Consider the following 16,249-nt stretch of genomic DNA (forward strand, 5'->3'; position numbering starts at 1 on the left):
AATCTCATGGGAGAGCAGCTGTTTGCTGAGGAGGGCTCAGAGCACACCCTGGGCAGAGTTGTGAACAGAGGGCACAGGGCACACACACAGGAGATCCACAAGCCCTTTGCTTCACCCACCCCCACCCCACCCTCACCCTCTCCCAGCACAGAGCCAAGCACAAGGAGCCTGCTGGCACTTTGCTCTCTGAACCAGCAGGGTTTTCCCCAGGAGTTAATTTTATTCTATCTACCTGGGAAAAAAAAAATGTTAACAAGTTCTGTACAGCCTCCCTGAAGGCCTCCTTATCTTGATGGGCATTTCTCTGCCCAGTTGTCTCCCTCCCTGCTCCATTCTGTTTTCTTCCTTTTGAGACTAGGAAAGCTCATGCCCTGGCTCCTGGAGCAGCTGGGTTTCCCACCTGGTTATGCCAACCTTCCTGCCTTTCCTGGCACTTTTCAAGCCCTCTCTTCTCTCCCAAACAGTATTTCATTCTCCCATCTCCTCCTCATTTCTCTTTGGCTTATACACTCGGGGCCTCTCTGCATATCTTGCTAATCCCTGCCACATTCCCCAGGCAGAGCTGACCTTTGGCACAGGAGGACCAGGCTCAGCATTTTCCAGGCTTCTCCAACTCGTTGGTGAGCAAATCTGTGAGGAGAAAGTGAGCGAGGCAGAAAGCACCTAGGGCACTTCCTCTGATGTGATCCAAGAGCTTACCAAAAGAAGCTAAATTATTTTCAATATTAAGAGATACCTAATTTGTTATAGATTTGGGTTTATAAGCAGCACCAGAGGGGTGGGCTTATTACCATCTCATTATCAATGCCTGTTTCAATTTGCATACAAACTCAAAAGCTTGTGAAGCACAATGACAAGGAAAGCCCTGAACTATCCTGTTTCTCCCAGGCTGCAAGTTGCAAAGCATGGAGGAAGCTGATAATGCTTTTTCAGTTCCTGAAGGCTTTGGGCAGCTTAGAAAATAGTTATGTGACATTAGCAGGCACCGTTCATAATCTCCCTCACAGCTGGCTGGAAAGCTAAAGACAAACATCTACGCAAAGCTGATGAAGCCTCAAATAATGTAGGAACACCTGAAGATCCATCTGCTGACAAGGAGGTGTCCAGCTCATGAGGTTAGTCACCAGTAGCTTTGGGCAGTGTGGAAGACCTGGCTGTCTGTGTCTCCCAGTCTGGGAATACTTTGAGTCATAGAATCACCTGGCTGGAAAAGACCTTAAGATCATCAAGTCCAGCCATAACCTAACATCTCCCTGTACACACCTGGGAACACACCTGGGCAGATCTTGCAAGAAGATGCAGCTGTGTTTATGGCTTCTACACACCACTGGTCACAAATCATCTGTGGTTTCTTGACCAGATTATTTCAGACCAGTGATTAAATGAGCAACTCCCAACACTTCCCAGGAAGAGATTCCTATGGTGTATTAGGAGTGTCCAGAGAAGGGCAACAAAGCTGATGAAGGGTCTGGAGAACAGCTCTGGTGAGGAGCAGCTGAAGGAACTGTGGCTGTTCAGCCTGGAGGAGAGGAGACCTCATTATTCTCTACAACTGCCTAAAGGGGGTTGGAGTGAGATGGGAATCAGTGTTAGCTGATAGAACCACAGAAAATGGCTTGAAACTGTGTCGGGGAGGTTTAGGGTGGAGATTAGGAAAAGTTTCTTTGCTGCAAGAGTGGTCAGGGACTGGAACAGGCTGCCCAGGGAGGTCATAGACTCCTCATCCCTGGCAGTGTTCAAGAACCATGTGGCCATGGCACTTGGGGCCATGGTTTAATGGCCATGGAGATCTCAGGCTGGAGGTTGGACTCGATGATCTTAGAGGTCTTTGCCAACCAAAACAGTTCTATGATTAAGATGCCTCTAAGAACACCACAAGGAAACAAGACCTAGGACCCAACTTCTCTTCCAGCTCTCTTCCCCTAGTACAAGATTTATTAACTTGAGCTGTATTTATTGGCACCCAGCTGCAGGTAGAAGACAGGTCTGCAGCTGCCTGGGAAAGTTTTCGTCATCCTTAAACACCAGGAAAGGAATTTCCAGCTCCAATTAGCAAAGCCTCCACCCCTGCAGTCGGAGCAGTTGTGCTGAGTGTCGTTAATCAAGCTATCAAGTGAAGCGTTCACCGCCCTCCCGGCAAGAGCAGCTCGCTGAGGAGCCTTCCTCGGCACAACCCCTCCTCAGTACCACACTGCACTGCCTCTGACAACCACGTTTGGCTTTTCTGTTTAACTAAAGCACGTGCCCAGGCAGTGCCTTTAAGGCTGATGTAAAATACCTGTGTGTTTAGCTGTGTTTATCAGCTCTCCTTCCCTCTGACCTACCAGTAAATAAATATTGCATCAGATGCCTGCATCTCTGCTCCACAGCCTGACTCATCCCACCACACATGTTCATGACAAATCTGCCTAAACCAGCAAATAACAAGCAGCAGCACAAACAGAGCATCTCCACCTCTGGTTCCTTTTTGGCTCCATGCCTACTCCTTGCAGTGGGAGAGCTGCTGTGCTGCAGAAGGCAATGTTTGCACTCACACAGCAGCTCCTGGAAGACTCAGATGCTCAGAGAGTAGAAATTAATATTCACAAAAAGAGCTGTCAGGGGAAAAGGAAAAGTTTTCCCTGAGGTGCATTGTTACAGTACAGGGTTTGACTGGCACTTGGGCTGCCTTTGCTTCGCAGGGAGAAATAGGAGAGGCATAATACAAAGGGCTGCAGAGATGCTGAGGGGACAGGAACATCTCCCTTCTGAGGAAAGACAGAAGTGGGGCTTTTTAGTTTGGAAAAGAGAAGAGTGAGGGAGGGTCTCATCAATGCTTAGAAATACTCAAAATGGAGGTGTCAGCAGAATGGGGCCAGACTTTGTTCAGTGGTGCCCAGTGACAGGACAAGGGGTCTCAGGCACAAACTTGCACTTAAGAAGTTCCATCTAAACATGAGGAGGAACTTCTTTAATTTAAGGGTGATGGAGCACTGGAGCAGGCTGCCCAGAGAGGTGGTGGAGTCTCCATCTCTGGAGACATTCAAAACCCACCTGGACATGTTCCTGTGTGACCTTCTCTAGGTAAATCTGCTCTGGCAGAGGGGTTGAACTTGATTTCCAGAAGTCCCTTCCAGCCCCTACCACTCTGTGATAATCTGTTTGTACTCCTGACTTTCCCCCATCCCATGAGAACATTGCTTCAGAGGACTCCTGCCTGTAGGGAGGCAACAGAACCAGCTGTGGTCTGGGCTATGCCATCTTCTCACATGGCAGGCTTCAAACCAGAAAGCAACATTGTCTTCCAGAGGGACAGGGGAAACAGAGACAACCACAGGCTTCTTCTGAGGCCTCAAAGGCACCTTTCATGCCTGACCCCACAGGAGTGGACTCATCCACAAGACCTTACATGATGAACCAAACCAACTGAAATCTGACTCAGTGCTGTCAAAAAAACCCAAGGTAAAAATCAAGAGGCAGGGGGAGTTAGCTTCAGTGCTTTGAATTGCGCAGCTCACAGTGCAGAAAAGGCACTTTGCAACCTCTGCTGTCCAGCCTCCTGCTCTTGCCACTCTGCTAATTGTGCCAGAGCAGGCTGCTGAGTGCCTGCTCTCTGCTCAGCTGAGAACCAGGTGAATGGACAACTCCTAAACACAGCCAGATCCTCAGATGAAGGCTGGCTAGGGAAGTCCATCTACACTTCTGCTTTTCATGGCTCTGGCTGAGCTCAGCATATGCTGACAGGTAGAAGGACGAAGACTGGAATTTTCAAGGGGAGCTCAAGGCCTTCTCCATCCTCTGTGGCAGGGAAGTGTACACAAGGCAAGAGAGCCACTCCATGCTGTAGTCACATGCTTGGAGGAGCTGTAATCTTACAAGGACACAGATATGGCCATGCAAATATGGCTTATGCCTGAGCTAACAACAGGCAGACATCCCTGGAGCTCCTGAAGGCTTTTCATCTAGCTGCTAATGCCTGTGAATGCTTGTGATGAAGAAGCTGCATTCCTCTTGTGCTCCTGCTAGACAGCAACACAGAATCATTTTGGTTGGAAAAGACCTCTCATATCAGAGTCTAACCATCAACCCAGCACCACCATGGCCATCAAACCATGGCCCCAAGTGCCATGGCCACAGGTTTCCTGAACACCTCCAGGGAGGGAGACTCCACCACCTCCCTGGGCAGCCTGTTCCAGTCCCTGACCACTCTTGCAGCAAAGAAATTTTTCCTAATTTCCAACCTAAACCTCCCCTAGCACAGTTTCAGGCCATTTCCCCTCCTTCTGTCATCTGACATTAGGGAGAACAGACCAACTCCCACCTCACTCCAACCTCCTTTCAGGGAGTTGCAGAGAGCAATGAGGTCTCCCCTCAGCCTCCTCTTCTCCAGGATAAACAACCCCCAAACACACTATCCTTCAACAGCCTGATTTAAGAGGTGAGGACATAAGCTGGCAGCTTCTTGGTTAAACCTCTGGAGGAGACAAGGAGAGAAGCTTCCTGCCACACTGGGGACAGATGTCACAATTGCAGGCAGCAAACACAGCAAGAGGGCAGTTGGTAACAGGAGGTGAGAAACCAGCTGCATTTTCAACATCTCCTTCAACAAAACCACCTCTAACATTGTCCTCAGCACTGGCTGAGGCAGCATCAGTGCATTTACCTGTGCCATCAGCACTGCTTGCCTTGTGGTAAGATGTAAGACAGCTAAACAAGCTGGAACAAACCTCAGATGGTCAGAGAAAGCTCAGCTCCAAAGTCTCCCCAGGTAATTGTCTTTGTGTCTGCCCAGCACCAGCCTGAGCAAGGCTCCTGCAGCAGCTGACAGCAACCTTTCAGGCGTGGGGGAGGTAGAAAGCAAAGACAGGAGGGGAAATGCTGCAAACATCTGAAGGGAAGGGCTTGGCTTACATGGATTTTTGTCATTATTGGATTCAGTCATGGGGAGAGGCCAAACTTCCCTCAGAGAGCCTGAAGACAAGAACCTGTCTCTGTTTCAAGGGCCATCAGCAGGCACTTCCCCAACACTGCTACCTGCAGCAGGCATTGGCGCGGCAGGGGCTCAGCACCACCAGCTGCAGCAAGCGTTTCTCTTCTTTCAGGGACCAGACACATCCAAACTTCTGCCAAAAACAGTTCTGCTCCCTCCACACAGCCATGCCCAGGAGGACCACAGAGAGAGGGGCCCTTTGTCCAGCCCTGGAGATGACTCCTGGTGCCAGAAGCGACCTGGCACAGGAGCCAGGCTGAATCACAGCTGCAGCAATCGCACCAATTGTCCAAGGGACACAACAATTGCATTTGTCTGGCTGGTCAGGGCGTGATGGGAGCCTGACACATTTTTCTCTGTGAAAGCATTTGGCCCTGAAGTAAATTTTCAAAACAAAGTCTCTTTAAATCCAAGCCTTTCCAGACTTCCCCCCGACGAGTACAATTTATTCTTTCTAAAAGGGAGAGCTTTGAAAGAGATGTCAGCCAGAACTTTCACCACCATCTGTGAAGGATGTAACTCTGAGTTTCCATTGCACTGTGATGGGAATGGAGGTCTCAACTCAAACTACCTCCCTGGAAAACACCCAGGGTGCAGCCCAAGGTCCCTTTTCCTGGCTGCACCTCTGCTCCCCATCAAATGCCCCTGTCGTGGAGATTAGCCCCACCACCAGGTGAGCAAAGCTGTTTGACCCCTGCCTTGGGAGCGTTGGGAGAATGGGAGAAAGGCCCATCCTGAACTTGCTGGTGCAGAAGCTGCAGAGGAAAATTGTGATGGCTCACACCAGCAGCTGCACCCACACTTGCAGATAGCCAAGGCAGCACAGGTGTGACTCAGAACTGCCTCTTTGCACCACATCCAGAGGCCAAAAAAATCTGCACTGATGCACAGTTACAGGTGGACTTTCTGCAGGTGCAAAGCCGGTGCCACCCCAGAGTCCCAGAGGCTTCACCAAGCTCCTGCAGGTGTAAGCAAAGCCAAGAACTTTTCTCTCCCACTGTCCACAGGGGTCGGTGACTCATTGAACATCCTGACCACCACCATAAAAACATAGAGCTGTGGGTTCTCTGCCCAGCATTTTCTGTCTTTAGGACCACAAAACTGATGTGGAGAGGTGACTCTGCCTCAGAGGGCCACAACCTTGTGGGGCTGGAGGGCCCCAGCAGTCTCCATGGCTGGCAGAACTCAGAGCCGGTGACCAGGCAGCCCAGTTACCTTGGTCACCATCCCAGCATGTTTTGGTCCAAACACAGCTCCATGGCAATTTCCCCTTCCTAGCTGGTGTGAGTGAGGCCTCAGGGAAGGAGAGGGGGTTTGTGTCCCATGGAGGACATGGGCTTCAAGGATGAAGTGGAAGGATCCGGGGCAAGGGACAGCAGTGGAGATGGCACAGCCAGCCAGGTGAGGACCAGGAGGGAGGTGGCACACAGTGAGACCAAAGCAGAATCCAGCTTCAGTTTCACCTCTGAAATGTGGCTTGGGATCAAAATTGCAGAGAAGTCATTTCACAGGAGAGCAGAGCATGTCAGAGAGGAGAGGACTTCTCTTCCTACATGCTTCAGCAAGTTCTGAGAGGCAACATGAGCTGGTGTCAGTTACATAAATGTTGCTTCCCAGAAGATGAGCAGAGGAGTTATCCACACAAATGTTGACACAGGGAAAGCAGCCATTGCCCTTTGCAAAAGAAAAGATCCCTCACCCTGGAGCAGGAAGGTGCAAGTTCAGTGGCTGAGGATTTGGGTTTGTTTTCAACCTGGTTTTGCAGCAGGTCAGCCACAGCACCTTGTCCATTAATAAAAGCTGGGTCTGGAGCAATGTGGCACTACAATGAGCCCTTTGTAACCACAGATTGCCACTTAACAAGTGGCTGCCAGCCTGCCTTTGATTAATGCCATTAGGAACCAGTGGCCATTGTTTACCTTGTAATTTATTAGAGCTAGGGTTTCCAAAGGGGACCTCCAGCAGGCATCTAATTCTTATGGACTTTTAATTATTCTGGAATACCCAACTTGAGTAAGCACCTCTCAAACCTCAGCCTGAAATGATTTAGCAGGAAGAGAAATGAGCTTCTGAGCTTTAGGACTGGCCTGGTCCTTGGCAGTTATTTTAGGAGAAGGCTGCAAGATCTGCAGGAACTGGAGGACTAACCTGTGGGCTTTGGCACTTTGCAGAGCCCAGAGAAGGACCTGGCTGGCACGGTGAAGGAGGCAGCCTGTGGCACGGGCCATGGGAGTGCTCCACCACGCAGGACCTCACTCATCTGCTGTGCAGAGGGCCTGGATCCGGACACCTTTAAAATTGTGAGATACTGAATGGAATTCAGCAGTAGAAAAAGTTGGTGGCACCTCAGGTTGCTGAGAGAGGAGGAGCAAATAAACCCCAGGAGTCTGGCTGAGGGAGCAACAAAGCAGGACCAGACACTTCCTTCCACAGCTTTATTCCTTCTCTGAATGTTTTTTACCTCGTTATTTTCTTGTCATCTCTACATCACACTTTCATTTTAAACAAACAAAATTAAACAAAAGAAACAAACCACCACAAAAAAAAAAAAAACGACAACCCAAACAACCATCCCCAAACCCCACCAAAACAATCACATCTCACAAGCACTGTTTAGCTTTTCAAACAACTGCTGCTATGTTATCCCTTCACATGATACCAGGTGCTCCCTGGCTACCATGGTTTGGTGTCTCTGCAACCCTTGCACCACAGCCACAAAGCCTCACCTCACGCTGGGACCCTGTTCTGGTGCATCATGGCATAACCACACAGCCCCTGTCACAGCCAGACACAACACAGAGATGATGATCAAAAGGGAGGGCATCCAGATGCAGTCTTTGCTCCCCTGACCATGCAAACATTTGCGACACATCCCAAGTCTGGCCACAGAAAACAGCAGCATGAGAACATCAGCAAAGCAGTTCCCTTTGCTTCTCCCTGAGGCACAGCAGCTCTTCTGTAGCCTCAAAGTTAGACTCTGGGCCCTACAACATCCAAAAGGAACCTCCAATCTTGAAATCCTTCGATTCCCCTTTCAAGTCACATTAGATTTAGACTGGAGATTAGAAGGAAATTCTTTACAGTGAGGGTGAGGAGACACTGGGACAGGTTGCCCGGGGAGATTGTGGATGTCCCTTCCTTGGAGGTGATCAAGGCCATGCTGGATGAGACCTTGAGCAACCTGGGCTGGTGGGAGGTGTCCCTGCCCACGGCAGGGGAGTTGGAACTGGATGATCTTTAAAGATCCTCCCAACCCAACCCATTCTATGATTAGACATGCCTGGGGTGTCACCAACCTTGGGACATGCAGAGGCAACTGGGATTGTCTGCTGAAGACCCCCATCAGCCCCTCCATGTCTACACAGAGACACTCACCACAAGACCAAGCTCCTCCAGTGCTTCCCAGCCAGCTCTCTCAGCAGCTTCTTCAGTGAGCCTGGATTTTAGGTGCTGAACACCTCTGCCTACACCTTTTCTTTACAGTGCAAGGAGTTTTTGAGACCCTTTAAGAAGTCACTCAGGAAGCTGCATTTGCCCCAGCACCTCCCCAGAGAGAAGAAATTGAAGCAGGTGAAGGAAAGTTTGACCATAATCGGAGACCGCATCGATCTGTTCCTCCAGCAGTACTGCAGAGCCTCAGAAGTTGAGCACTGGCAGAAGTAAGGCTCTGCTCTTACCAGCACCAGTGGTACCACACTGGTGATGCTCCCAGCAGGCACTGAGACACCTACTTGGGCCCTGCATTTGCAGGCTCTGGAAATGAGACTGGGTGTCCAGAGGAAACTTGCATAGCTCACTCTAGCTGCTGAAGGCTCACTGGTTTGGCAGGGGACTCCAGCAGAGGCCATGAGGCATTAATCCTGCCCAGTGCAAAGCCAGTTTGATTTGCTGTCCCTCAGCAGCATCCTTTTGCAAGGAAAGTGGCTCCTATGTGGCCACCTGAGTTACTGGAGCATCCTTCTGGTGCCCAGGGAAGAGCAGGTCTGTAGAAGTTTGTACATTTTAGGGAGAAAAGAGAAGAAGGTGGAGTGGAAGCTGTGGAAAAGGTGTGCAAGTGGTTACAGCCACTACATGACTGGGGAGCAGGATGAGGAAGAGGATGAAGCTGGTACTCACACAAGCCATATGTCTGTCTGTTCCCCAGGCTGCTGTGGCAGTTTGTCTCCCTCTTCTCAGAGATGGATGCAAAGCAGCTGCAGAAGCTGCAGAGGTGCATCAAGAAGAACCAAATGGCTAAGTTTCTGGTAAGCAAATAAGAAAGTTAGTACCTGTGAGGGGGCTTCTGCTGAGGGGACAGCTTGCAGAGGCTGATCCATGTCAGAGGAGAAGCCTGTTTCACAGAAGGTCACAAATGCTGCAGGTGTTGCCAGTTCCTACTGAGCTGAGCTCTCCCACCTTGCCCTGGCCAGCACTGGGAAGCTGAGCTACTGTCTCCAGCCTCATGGTTTATGACTTCTGGAGCAGTTTGATGATGCCTTGTTTCCAGTCATGCTTCACAGACCAAGTCTGAGCCCTAGTTTTATCAGATGACACAGGAGTTAAGCTTTGAAACAAGCGACAAGTTCAGGTAAATCCTGTGATTGCCAAAGCCCTTTTCTGTGTCTGACCATCAACCACATGAGGAAACTGCAAGGAGCAGTTTCCACAAGCACTGACTCCAAAGAGTTAACTCATAACCAACCATAACCATATCTCCTAAGCAAAGGCTGAGTACAGCAGGAAGTTCAAAAGTCCACAAGAAACACATACTTTAAGAAGTGTATTAAAAAAGAATTAAAACCAGATCTACAATGAAAGCCAAGAAAGGAGTCAACCAGGAAACTGTTGAGTAAATTAGAAAGCAGCAGTAGGTGAGACCTTGCTGGGTTACTGGGACACTGCTTGCTTCATCTGATAGCTGGCAGTGATAAGGTCATAAGTAAGTTTGAGGCTGCAGGTAAATAGCTCTCCTCCAGCTAAAGAGAAAGGGGGAAGCTGGCCACACAGGTTTTATTTTCAGTTTACAGGGAAGCAGAACCATTGTGAGGCTTTAAAAAGTTACCCCAGAAACGAGGAAATCAAACCTATGGTAAAGAGGAAAACCCAAACACAAACTCCTGCTTCTGTCCTGAGATGCCCAGTTGGGAGATACTAAAAAAGCAACTGGCAGCTCTGGGAGGCAGGCAGCAACAGGAGTTCTTGCTTGTGAGTGCTGCAGAGGGGAAACTGAGTTCCATTTCCAGCTGAGAGGCTCATCTGAGCCCAGGACACAACCTTAGCTAAGGACAAGCTGAAGGTAGCTTCCCATTACCACCTCAGATTCACAGATTGCATCAGGTTGGACGAGACCCTCAAAGAACATCTTGTCCAGCCCCCCTGCAGTCAGCTAGATCAGGCTGCCCAGGGCCACACTGAGCCTAGTCCTGAATGTCTTCAGGGATGGGGACTCAACCACATCCCTGGGCAACCTGTTCCAGTATTTCACCACCCTCACTGTGCAGAACTTGCTCCTAATGTCCAACCAAAATCTGTCCTGCTCCCACTTCAAACCATTACCCCTCCTCCTATCACCACAGGCCCTTCTAAACAGTCCCTGCCCTGCCTTCCTAGAGATTCCCTTCAGATACTGAAATGCTGCTGTAGGGTCCTCCCGGATCCTTCTCTTCTGCAAGCTGAGCAGCCCCAATTCTTTCAGCCTGTCTCAAATAACCCCCCCAAAACACCTTCCCCTACCTAAAAAACAGAAGCAAACCACACAATTCCACAGGAAAAACAAACATACAACCCACTCCCCAAACCAACAAAACCAAACAAAACCAAACCCCTAAAGGAACAAAACCAAAGGGTGGGTGACAAGCGTGAGTCACGCTGCGCCGCGTGCCGAGGAGCCTGTGCCAACCTGCAGCCAGCAAGGCCGACAGGAGCAGTGACAAATTCTGCCTGTTATGTAATGAGTGACAAATGCCTTTTGTTATGCAAGACAAGTGGGAGAGAAAAAAATAAAAAAAAAAATAAAAACCAACCCAGCATCTTTACCCTTTGTGGGAAGGGAACAGCAGTCAGCTCCCTGCTGCAGCATAAACAACAGGCTGCAGATCCGGGGTGGGGGGGGACCAGTGTGTTCCTCACTGAAATAGATTATTTGGAAATGTCTCATTATTTAGATGAGTGAGCATAAAAATACAGAGTCAATAGATAATTAGTAAGAGACTGAGGGTGTCAGCATGGTCATTTGATAATTTGGGGAGTTTTGTTAAAGAGAGGCTGGCAAGCAGCTGGCCACTAGCCTTACTCACCGGCTGTGGGACTCAGGGATCCATGGCCCTTTCCCTCACGTCTGGACTTTTAGACATTTGTTTTAATTAATCACAGCATCTCAGGAGGCCAGGTTGGAAGCGACCCCAAGGATCATCTGCTCCAACCTTCCCAGGTGACAGTGTAGTTGAAACGAGCTGGCCCAGCATCCTGGAAAACTGACTCTTAAAACTGTTCAGTGTAAGGGAATCTTCTGCTTCCCTTGAGAGACGATTCAATGTCTGACTGTTCTCACGGGGAAATGTTTTCTTCTGGAGTCCAGTAGGAATCTCCCTAGCAGTAGCTTGTCCCCATCACCCCTTGTGTTTTCTGTGTGACTCCTTGTAAAAAGGGAGACTCCATCCTCCTGCTACCCATCCCTTATGTGCTGCTCCATGGCAATAAGATCTCCCCTAATCCTTCTCTTCCCGAGGCTGAACAAACCCAGCTCCCAGCCTCTCCTCGTATGTCAAGCAATTTAGAAACAAACAAGACACATCTGAATTTACACACTGGTCCCAAATTTCAGACTTGCTGGAAATCCCAGCCCAGACTCCCTCCTCAGCTTAGAGCTAGAACACAGCATCATTTTCCTTTGCATTCTGCCGGCTCCAGCATGCTGCTGAAAGCTGCAGAAATCAGCCTCAATCAGAGAGCAAAGAAATAAATCTTCTGGGTTATCTGAACCTGGGGAGGCTTTCCTTTTAAAGACAGTCAAACAGAATGAGCACTGGCAGCACAAACCCCCTTTCCCCCCCTGGATAACCTGGAAGGATGCACAGTGCTCCCCATCTGCTCCCGTGGTACCATCCCAACAAGCTCAGGATGCGGAACGCAGGGCCCCACCACCACCCCCGGCCGTGCTCCCGGTGCACAGGGTGCCACAAAGCGACAGTGACATCCAGTGGCAGCACACACCCGTCCGCAGCACCCACCTCGGGGCAGTGGGGCTGAGCAGCACCCAGCTCCCGTTTCACACATCGGGTTGAACGCAGTCACCAAACGGCACCGTCAGCCCCCAGCCATCTCCTCGCGGCGCCTGAAAGCTGACAGTCCTCTCGCTGCGGTGTCGAGAAGGGATCCTGCTCTAAACCACAGATTTTATAGGATCATAGAATTGTTCTGGTTGGAAAAGACCTCCAAGGTCATGGAGTCGAACCTTCAGCCTAACACCATGGCCTCTAAAAACCATAGCCCAAAGTGCCCTGGCCACACATTTCCTGAGCACCTCCGGGGATGGGGACTCCATCACCTCCCTGGACAGCCTGTTCCAATCCCTGACCACTCTTGCAGCAAAGAAATTGTTCCCAATCTCCAACCTAAACCTCCTCTGGCTCAATTTCAGACCACTTTTTCTTGTCCTAACCCCTAATACTAGGGAGAAGATCCCCACCTCACTCCAACCTCCTTTCAGGGAGTTGTAGAGAGGCAGAAGGTTTTCCCTCAGCCTCCTCTTCTCCAGGCTAAACAACTTCAGTTCCCTCAGCTGTTCCTCACCAGCCCTGTTCTCCAGACCCTTCCCCAGCTTTGTTACTCTTCTCTGGACCTGTGCCAGCCCCTCAATGTCCTTCTTGGAATGAGGGACCCAAAACTGAACTCAGTACCCAAGGTGTGGTCTCACCAGTGCTGAGTACAACGGTATGATCATTCTCCTGCTCCTGCTGGCCACACCATTCCTGATCCAGGTCAGGATGCTGTTGGCCTTCTTGGCCACCTGGGCACACTGCTGGCTCATGTTCAGCTGCTGTCAACCAGCACCCGCAGGTCCTTTCCTGCTGGGCAGTGGGGTGAGGATTTGAGCTCATTGCAGCTGCCCCCCAAGAGGACCATGGTTAAGCAAGAGTTAATTGGCCAAGCATGAGTCAGTGTGGTGTTTGCTCATATAAATATCTTTAAAGTGTTGTTTTGTTTTTGTTTTAAAGCAACTGTGCTGCCCTTCAGAAAATCCAGATTCAATTCCAAGACCCAGAGAATGTGATCTGAAACAGCTTTACATCAGCTGGGGTCTCTCCAGAGGTACAAGCGACCTACAGGAGAAGCTGGCTCAAAGAGACAGTCACCAGCAACATAGCCACCAAGTCACCACCCAGCATCAAGAACAAGAGGTGAGAGGTACTCACATAGCCACTGATGGCACCAAGCAGGAGAAGCATTTTCCTGCTGGAGTAGAGCCACCTGCAAAAGGATCAGCAGGTGAAGGTGTGATCAGTGGTGAAGGGGAGCAGTCAGGCAGGGTGAACTGCTGTCTCAGACATGGGAGTAGGGGAAGAGCAGCTATTACAGCATGAGACAGTAGTAAGGAAGGAGAAGACATCCCTTTGTTGGCCCACATCAGTTGGTGTTAATTAGTGTGCCTTCAGCTAGCAACCTGGCTGCTCACACATACCTGTGGTTTGCCTTTGGGCCCTCCCTGGCAAAGCCACCCCTGCTTGTCTTCTGGAGCAAAAATGTAGCCCAACCTGTACCAGGGATGGTTGCTGGCCAGATTCACTGCAGCCTGTTTACTCCAGCACAGCAAATCCCAAAGGAATGTAAAGGAGACATCAGAAGCAAATGCTGCTGAGTTGGGGCTTTGCCACAAACAGGTGCCACAGCCTGCCTGTGGAAGGAGGATTTGTCCCACGTAAGCCTATTTTCAAGCTGCTAAAATGCAATCACATGTCCTGTGGGAGTTCTCATGCACTCAGAACCATCTTGCTTTCCATCTCTTTTCTCCCCAGTCTTTCTATTTACCACTAAAAAAGTCCAATCTGGCATGTAACAGCTTGGAGGGAGCACTTAAAATCCAAATTGATAAACTAAAAAGTCAATCCCCCCCCCCCAAGAGGCAGCGAGACAGCGTGAGCTGGGAAGCTGAGCAGGAGTCGCACACGAACCTGCCAGCTGTGAGGCTCCAGGCAGTCCTCCTCCGCCTGTCTGCTCCCCTCCAACAACAGGGGAAACACCACCCAGCCACTTCTTACGTAGGCAAATGCACAGGAGGCACCAAGAGCATGAAACCAAGCACAAATACAGGCTGGGAGAGGGGTGGCTCAAGAGCAGTCTGGAGGAGAAGGACTTGGGGGATGGCAGTTGATGAAAAGCTCAACACGAGCTTGGTCCCTGCAGCCCAGAAGGCAGCTGTGTCAGGAGAAGTGTGACCAGCAGAATGAGGGAGGGGATTCTGCCCCTCTGCTCTCATGAAACACCCCCCCTCTCCCCCCGGAGCAGTCCAGTTCTGGTGCCCCCAGCATAAGAGGAACATGGAGCTGCTGGAGCAGGTCAGGAGGGCACAAAGATGAGAGAGCTGAAGAACCTCCCCTGTGGGGACAGGCTGAGAGACTTGGAGTTGTTCAGCCTGGAGAAGGCTCCAGGGAGACCTTAGAACAGCTTTTCAGCTCCTGAGAGGGCTACAGGAGCTGAGGAGGGACTTCTGCCAACAGCTTGTAGTGACAGGATGTAGGGTAATGGGTTTGAGCTGGAAAAAGGGAGACTGAAAATTAGGAAGAAATTCTTTACAGTGAGAGTGGTGAGGCACTGGAAGAGGTTGCCCAGGGAGGTCATGGATGCTCCCTCCCTGGAGATGTCCAGGGCCAGGTTGGATGAGTCCTTGAGCAATCTGGTTTGGTGGGAGGTGTCTCTGCCCATGGCTGGGGGATTTGGAACTGGCTGATCTTGAAGGTCCCTTCCAACCCAACCCAATTTATGAAACACCAAAACTTAGTGCAATTGAAACCTAATAAACACAGCAAAGGTGTGGGACTGCTGGTGGCTTGAGAGCCTGGCTGAGCAGCCACCACGAGCAGCCTGCTGCTCCTGTGTGTTTCTGGTGACAATGCATTTGTAGGATTGAATCCACCCAGAGGACATCTTGGATACAGCTCAGAGGAGTTGTGCCTTCCACTTACCTTGTGGGATTTTTTTTTTGTTTTTAAGGTTCCTAGACAACTTCAGAGGTCAACAGAAATCAATTAATACAGCAGCATCACCTGAACAGAACACAGGGAATGAAGGCAGTCTCCATGGTTTCCTGAAACCACAGAACATGGAAATACTTTGCAGCATCTTAGCAACAAGCTTCAACCCAAGCAAAATGAAAATTACACTGGTTTAAAGCCTGTGGTCTTATTTATTATCATCCTGGAGTTTCCTAACAGCTGTGCACCAGCACTTGCTCAAGGATATGTGAGTATCAGCCTCACCTTTACTACCTCACTCCACAGCCCCAAAAATGGAAGAGAAATGTTTGTGAGGAAGCAGGCAGCTGCTCTTTCCCTTGCTAGAGCAGGAACCCTCTTCTGAGAGCAGGATTTGTTCCCCCCTCATTTCCACTCAAACACAAACCCTCCACATGGTATCCTGGGGTGCATCAAGAGAAGTGTGTCCAGCAGGTCTAGGGAGGTTCTGCCCTGGTGTGGTCTCAAGATGATTGGGTAGGGCCTTAGTTGTTGCCTTCAGATCTGAATCCTAGCAAAAGAAACAATCCCTCCTAGATCCCTTTGGAAGGGCAGATAACACAAGGCCATTTTTAGACTCAAGACAACAGATTCCTTTTGAAATGGCATCTTGGCTGCCACCCACAGCCCTTGGCAAGCGAGTGCCTCCCTGGCTGTGCTGCCCGCTGAGGCGCCGCTGCCAAGTGCGCAGGAAAGTGCTCCCAGGGGGCTGGGGAGGAGGATGCTGTGTGCTGCTTTCACTGGGCAACAGAGCCTGCTGCTTGCATTGGGTTTCTTTGTGCAGAAGAGCAGACACTTGGTGTGCTGCAGACCTGGTTCAGCTGTAACACACCAGGAATTTTCTTAGCATAATAGAAGTGTTTTCACCTCGAGATTTTGCACCTTCTCCGTAGCACACTCTCTACAAGCCAAACGTAGCAGCCTGTGCAGCTGCATCAGAAAAACACTCTATGCCCTCAAAATGTCACACTTGTTTAAGAGAACTGAGCAAGATTAAAGCCTGCTCCAGACTTGGATTATTCTACATTTTTTCCAGTAGGACGTGAGGTGACTTAGAAATGACAGGAAAGCT

The 16,249-nt window shown here is 50.1% G+C and overlaps 1 protein-coding gene across 1 annotated transcript; it reads left to right on the forward strand.

Moving 5' to 3' along the window:
* The first annotated feature begins 6,301 nt into the window (after positions 1 to 6,301).
* CHCT1 (CHD1 helical C-terminal domain containing 1) lies at positions 6,302 to 15,196 on the forward strand. Its single transcript, XM_054394524.1, has 6 exons — positions 6,302 to 6,370; positions 7,141 to 7,269; positions 8,453 to 8,628; positions 9,114 to 9,213; positions 13,165 to 13,347; positions 15,158 to 15,196. Exons 1-6 carry the CDS (start codon positions 6,302 to 6,304, stop codon positions 15,194 to 15,196), a joined length of 696 nt encoding a protein of 231 aa, XP_054250499.1.
* The last annotated feature ends 1,053 nt before the right edge of the window (positions 15,197 to 16,249 follow it).

The sequence above is a fragment of the Indicator indicator genome, chromosome 30, assembly GCF_027791375.1.
Source record: "Indicator indicator isolate 239-I01 chromosome 30, UM_Iind_1.1, whole genome shotgun sequence".
Classification (NCBI taxonomy): domain Eukaryota; kingdom Metazoa; phylum Chordata; class Aves; order Piciformes; family Indicatoridae; genus Indicator; species Indicator indicator.

Bases quoted from the DNA above. Each gene is read 5' to 3' on its own strand.
- CHCT1 (XM_054394524.1), top strand. From the start codon at position 6,302: ATGGGCTTCAAGGATGAAGTGGAAGGATCCGGGGCAAGGGACAGCAGT. The intron at 8,629-9,113 runs GTAAGGCTCTGC...TCTGTTCCCCAG, and splicing joins GAAGTTGAGCACTGGCAGAA to GCTGCTGTGGCAGTTTGTCT. The intron at 9,214-13,164 runs GTAAGCAAATAA...TTTGTTTTAAAG, and splicing joins ACCAAATGGCTAAGTTTCTG to CAACTGTGCTGCCCTTCAGA.